Here is a 7,189-nt window from a genome sequence, read left to right as displayed (position 1 = left end):
TATTAGAAACAAAGAAAACAAAAATTGTTAAAAATAATTCAGAAGAGTTTGATGAATCTGGTGAAAATGATAGTAAGAACATTTTTTTTTCTTTATCAGAAATCTTAAGCATGATCAAACATTTTTAAATACCTACATGGCTACATATACAATTTTCTTATTAGAAGATATATGTATGGATATACATACAATATATTGTATGTATATACAATACATTTATTTAATTAAAATAATCAATATTTTAAGTTTCAGATTTTAAGTCTGGCAGTAAAATGGCATCTGAACATAAATGGAAAAATCTGAAATATAATCAAGAAGATTCCCAGGGTATCAATAAGGTTGATAAATTTAAAAATCCTGGATGGTCACCTTCGCCAAATAAAATACAATGTGTACTTTCTCCAAAAAATAGGGGAAAATGGTCACCTTTTAAAAAAAATTCTGGTATTATAATAATTTATTTGTATTGTATAGAGTGTTTGCAATTTTGTGATAAATAATTAATAATTTTTAGATCAACTAGTACTAAAGAATGCAACTACTCAAAACAGTTTTAAAAAAAATACTCCTGACAATGATTGTAAATATTATAATAATTTTTCAAATCTATATTGTGGATCATTTAAAATAATATTATTTATATTTTACAGCTGCTGAAAATTCAACTTTTAAAAGAAAGCTTTCTTATGCAAGTAGTTCAAAATCAAACAGTTTATTGTTAATGGACAATATTTCTAACAATTCTGTGGGACAAAAACCAAGATCTACTCCTTCAGTTGGTGATGAATGTACTGGTAAAATAACTAGATTAATCCGTTTGAAGATGTTGATAATTGTATCTACCTACAATGTTTCTAAACTTTTAGATAGTGAATTCAAAAAACAGATTTTACGCCATATAATGTACTTTAAAGTCGAACTAAAACATATACTATCCATTCAAAATGAAAACTCGGAAAGATTGCTCTCAATTGAAAATCTATTAGAAGGAAAAACCAAAAATCATATGACCAACTTAGAGACTAATAACATGACAGATTGCCCTTTACCAATAGACAGTGAAGTAGACTTGAGTATATTTGAGGATAAAACTTTAGGAGATTTGGAGTTTAAAAATAATTTGGTAAATAAGAACACATACCTACTCAACTATTATTACTATTAATACAAATGTTATATTTTTTATATTGTAATTATTTGTCAATGTAATTTCAGATACATGAGTTATCTTGTGTCGGAGGGAAAAATTTGAAAGCTGCTGTCAAAAGGATAATGTCTAAACTATTCACCAATAGTTTGCTCTCGCAATATTCATTTTCTGGGAAGAAGGGAAAAAAGAAGTTTTGTGATTTATTTATTCTTCCCATAATTTTAAGTAAGTGTTGAAATTGTATATTAGGTACCCACTTTAAATATTTTGTTTTAATTATTGAAACAATAATTTATTAAGATAACCATCTAGGGTTGAGCATATCATAGTTACATGTAATCATACACCGATTTTCTTATTTTGTTGTTATTCAATAACTATATATTTACCATAGATACCTACTTGAAATTTACACCATATATTTATTTTATAATTTTATACTTTATAACATTTTCAAAATATTTGAATCTTCGAGTTGTTTATCAGACATTTAAAATTTTTTATTTTTTTTTTTTATTTAATTCAAGGTTGAAGGTTCCTCACACATTGTTACAATACCAGTTTAAAAGTATACATCAAGATTTTTTTTTAAATATAGGTATTTGTTAATTGTTCTTTTTACAATTAACTGGCCACTGGATTTTCAGTGGTTATACGATTATAGTTGGCACATCTTTTTTTTTCTCAACATGACGACCATAACGTAATCTTACCTATAGCCCTATATTCTTTATACTTTTACCAATGGAACTTTTAACTTAAAATGCAACTTAGTTACATAATATAACTTTTATTTCGTTACTCAACATAAAAGTATCTAGTAACTTGTAACTAGTTACATAGTTTTAATGGTATATCTTACCCAATACCCTGGTTAGCTGGTAAGCTTATATATGTATTTACAGCCATAATGACTATAAAACCATTTTAATTTTTAGACTTGTGTACATAATATTATAATATACTGGTTAGTTCATTAAATGATTTAAACTATTAGAGATTTCTACAATATATTATTATTATTCATTTTAATTTCAAATATTTTTATATTTGATAATTTGATAATTTGTATTAATTGTATTGATTAAATTTAATGTTAATTATTAGAGATGGAAATAATTATTTTTGAAAAAAATCTGTCTACTAAATTTAATATATTTTCATATTATAAATTAGAACTTTTATTTCTATCATATTACTTATTGCTAGTACCTATACTAAATTATTTATTTACATCCGATACATTTTAAATTCTGAGAAAAAGGTATGATAAGCTATAAGTTATACAATAGGTAATATTAAAATTTTTTTTTTTCATTAACAAATTTTCATCTCAATTATTAATGCTCCAATTTTAATACCAGCTGTGTCTGGTCACTAATGTATTTTATTAAAAATTGTCGGATAAACCTAAAAAGTGTTACGGTTAGCCTATATTAATTTATAATAGTTTACCATGTAATTATTGTAATTACTACTTATAGTGATAAATTGTAATTGAATATATTTTGTAAAATTGGAAATGTATTTTTTGTTTTAGAATCCATAAAAAAACAACTCAAATTCAAGAACGCTAGTGATCACGAGATTGAAGAACCAATAAAAATATACTTAGCACAAGCGCCATTTGCTGATAAATATAAAAAATAATAATAATTTTATGTTTTATTATCCTTTAAATTATATGACACTAATTTGTTTTCATTTTCCAATAATATACGTATATACGTTATATGATGTGTTTGTGTATTTTTATATTACCATGTAAAATGTACATACCTAGCTGCATAATATAATGTTAGGTATGACCTAAAATTTAATATTAACATTAAGTACAATAATAATATAATAATAATTATATTTATTTTCCAAGAAATCACAACTTTCAGTAAGTTAATATAATATATACTCTATAGTATAATTAAATGACTCATCTAACCACTTTTATCGGTGATGAAGATGGAGTAGGTACTATTAAAAGCTCGATTAAAAGATACAATATAATCATAGTATAATATAATATATTAAATATTACTTTGATATACATATTTAATTATCATGATTAATTCATAAAAACTGTGGTAAGGGAAATATTTAAGAATATGAAATAATTAATATTAATTATGATTGGGGCATGATATTTATTAAATAATTTTAAAAAATCGTGAAATAAATATATAATTTTGGTTCATTCATTGTTTATATAATCATGGTGTAATATTTAAAAATGTAACCTCAATCAATAACCAATGTTCTACAATTATTATTATTTTTATATATTTAAAAATTAATCATGGTTCATTATTAAGTAAATGTTTATTTGTTACTTGGGACTGTACTTGGAAGAAATTTTACTAAAAAAAGAAATCTATAAGATTGTTCTTGATATATATCGATGTATGAATTAGAATACTCCAAAGTTTAATTTGAAAATAAAATTCTTCTGAATATTCCATCGTAATTTTTGATTCCTTTTCCCTTTAAGTCCAAATTTGAAAAAAATATGGATCCTTCATTTTTGCATTACGTTTAAACCCTTCCCATTACATTATGCGCCATAGAAAAATGGGTTATTGAGAATTTTTTTTTAATTTTTACAGGACCTATCGATATATCGTATGAATGAATAGAATTTCGTTGAATCATTCTCTACCCTTCACATGGAGAAGAATATTCAGAATAAGAGATCAATATACTTTGTTCTTGATATTTATCGATGGTGGGAATTAGAAGCCTCTAAAGTTTCAATTGATATTAAAATTAATTACTTACACATTTTTTTGTACATATTGTACATCATTATATCGTTTTGTTTTGTTCTGTATATGCCTAATAAAATTTAAATAAAATATAGTTTCTTTATTTATTTAATGTGCATACATTTTATTATGCAATATGCGCATATTCTGTACAATGTAATATAGGTGCATATATATATTATTATAGCATCAACGTTAAACCATATACAATTGAACTTTAGTCATTAAATGCAGAGTACTACTTGCAAAATAAATTGCAGTATTTTATCATAGTATAAAGGTTATTTTAATACACCATGTAAATTGAATACTATGCAAGTTAAGTAAATTTATGAAAATAAATTATAATATGCAGTTTACATGTAAATAAATGGCTGTTCATATCAATGAAATCTTACTAATTTAATTTAATTCTCATAAACGTTAGACAATTTGTGTACCTAACATTTGTAGTATAAAATTATTAAATTACCATTAATAAACTCTTAACAAATAAAATATCTACAACTAATTATAATATAATATACACTATACAGTTGTGTACTTATATGTTACATTGCATTGAATAATTACACAACTTGTGTGCTTAATTAAATATTCAATAATAACAAATACATATTATGTCACTCGTGGTGTAACTAAATAGCTACTTGTTTACCTCTAGTCATTCTTAACAAAGTATTGTAATACACCGTAGTATTCAAACTTCTATGATTAAGTAATGTCCAGCTATAATATTTAGGTATATTATGGATAAAGGTTATTGTATTAAGAATACCAAGGACAAAACAACGAATATAGTATTATAGTTTGATTTTTATTAGAAAAAAAAAAACAGTGAAACAGCTTAGAATATAGAAAATCCAAGTTGTGCGTGGAAACGAACGTCACCGCTTACGATCGATAACCTGATACCTGAAACACGTTATACAGAATCGTTATAGTATAAACTACGATAAAATCAAATAAATTACCTACCACATTTTCTACAGTTTGAAATAATCAAAATTTGAAAAAATTGTTATATATTATAAAACGTGATAGCTGCGGCGGCGGCGAAAGGTCGGCGATCCGATTGGATCTTCCTTATTCTACATATTATACATATGGAAAAATCTAATTGTGACCACACAAAAAGATAGTGTTGTCACTGCCTAAAAATTTTATTATTAAATATAATTATACATTTTCCGTTTCTCTGTGTGTTTATTTTGCATATCTTAATATTTATTAATGTATTAAATTTAATAAACATCAAATATAAATCATGTTTACATTCCAGGTTATGAAAAAATTAAATTTATAATCGGTGACATGAAAAGTGGCCTCTACCCGTGACGGACCTAGAGGCCGTTTAACCTCAGTAGGCCACAACGTAATTAAATTAATTGCCGAGTTTCTTTGAATTAAAAATTAATTTACTGAAAATACTTTAAATATTTTATTAACCAATAAGATGTTTACCAAATAAAAAACATAAAAACTTGAAACAAATAATACACATACAAAAAAAAACAAGTAAACTAAAATATGTATTACGATAGTGGCACTGCGACAGCCATGCAGTATGCGGGACAATAGGTTGAGAACCCAATGGCTAACGTCGGGTAGGAATAACGAGTCACGGTACACAGGGGCCACTTTTCGTGTCGCCTCCTATAGAAGTAATATGTAATAAAAAGTCGGTTCTTCTTCAAATCAAACAAAAATTAATTTTTTCTCAGTGCCTGCAGCCAAAGCACCAATTTTAAACTGAAAGTGAGTGTATTGGTTAAAAATATATTTTCCTTATGTATTTAATTTTCATTCATTTATTTTTATGCAGAAACCAATATTAACGAATGACCATAAGTCACCCAAGGCAATGAATGCGATAGTTATGTTAAGGACACAATTGGTAAAATTATTTATATTTTATTTTTATATTAAACTAGCTGACCCGGCAATGCTTTGCTATTGCTAGATTTCAGTACATTTATATATGTTTAGGAATATGTGAAAAGTTTGATATGCATTTTATCAGATATTTAATTTGATTAATTTTTTTAGTATGTTTTTATATATAAGTGTGAAATATATTTGTTTCGTTATGATGTACGATTTTTATTTTTTTATCAATTTTATCAATTTGTCTTAAGCATTAAATATTTCTGGATACATCACTTTAAGCTTCTAGGGCCAACACAAATAGATTTTGTTTGCATGTGACATGTGACAGAGCTACGTACAATTGACCACGGGAAAAACACTGGACAGTTAGGTCTAAACCTGCAACGTTTAATGTTTGACCTTGTGCCTTATTAATAGTCATTGAAAAGCTTCATTTCACTATAAATTGCAACCGTTTGAACTGGAATGGAAAATGAGTTGGTATCATTGGTATTCTAGGAACAAAGACCATCCCCTCCTCCACAGCCAATAAGGATTATACAATCAAGCAGACAGTTTTTTAAAGATTTTATTTGTAATCTTGTACCGTCGCATAATTTTGGTGGACTTAAGTTACGAAGTAAAATTATAGGAGAACCTACCTTTAGAATTAATTTGTATGGTGGAGTCCCTGAAGGAGGTACAGAATTTAAAAATTCAGTTGGATAATGTATCGCCTCCTCTGTATCTAAAACAGAGTCAACGGAATAGTACACTTTTGTTGGTGCATTGAATTTTAACAGTACCTATCATGTAATTTATTTTATTGACTTGATCGTTAGTTGGTGACAATATTGACCTTTCATGAAACCAACTTGACGTCTTAGACGAAATATTTGATACATCTGGGTAAACATTTTCAATTAGATCCAGCAAATTAGTCATCAAAAAACATGCGCACAGCAGCTCCCCCCCACCATGCGCATCGACAATGATAATTAATGTGTTATCTGTATGTGTACTGAAATAACTTAAAAACTAAGATTACGCAATATAACCGTTATAATAATCGTTGAGTGAAAACTAATAGCTAAGTAAAATGCGGAAAAACAATGCAAAAAACATGTGTCTGGCACTGTAGATCGAACTCGAGACACTGTTTTTGAAACTTCATGAAAGTGCCTCCGCGCAATAGAAATCTGTGCACGGGGCGATATTATGCTATTTAAGAATATACCGATGTATGGCACAAATAATTTTTTTATTTTTTTAATCAAGTTGTACGAATAAATTGTATATTAAAACTTTCCCTAAATCTAGACCTATATTAATTAGTGAAAACTGTACTAAAATCCGTTGGGTGCTTTTTGAGTTATGCGCGTACATACAAAAAAGGTGGTTCTATTTTATA

At 26.5% G+C, this 7,189-nt stretch overlaps 1 protein-coding gene across 1 annotated transcript; it reads left to right on the top strand.

Moving 5' to 3' along the window:
• The first annotated feature begins 10 nt into the window (after nucleotides 1–10).
• On the top strand, nucleotides 11–2,800 carry LOC111027026. Its single transcript, XM_022305229.1, has 7 exons — nucleotides 11–72; nucleotides 247–444; nucleotides 515–580; nucleotides 651–794; nucleotides 867–1,123; nucleotides 1,216–1,375; nucleotides 2,691–2,800. The coding sequence occupies exons 2-7, from the start codon at nucleotides 273–275 to the stop codon at nucleotides 2,798–2,800; spliced, it is 909 nt and encodes a 302-aa protein (XP_022160921.1). The 5' UTR covers nucleotides 11–72; nucleotides 247–272.
• Nucleotides 2,801–7,189: the final 4,389 nt, after the last annotated feature.

This window comes from Myzus persicae, unplaced genomic scaffold (genome assembly GCF_001856785.1).
Source record: "Myzus persicae strain clone G006 unplaced genomic scaffold, MPER_G0061.0, whole genome shotgun sequence".
In the NCBI taxonomy this organism is placed as follows: Eukaryota; Metazoa; Arthropoda; class Insecta; order Hemiptera; family Aphididae; genus Myzus; species Myzus persicae.
The sequence above is the reverse complement of the archived record's forward strand: the minus strand, read 5'-3'. Positions and strand labels throughout refer to the sequence as shown.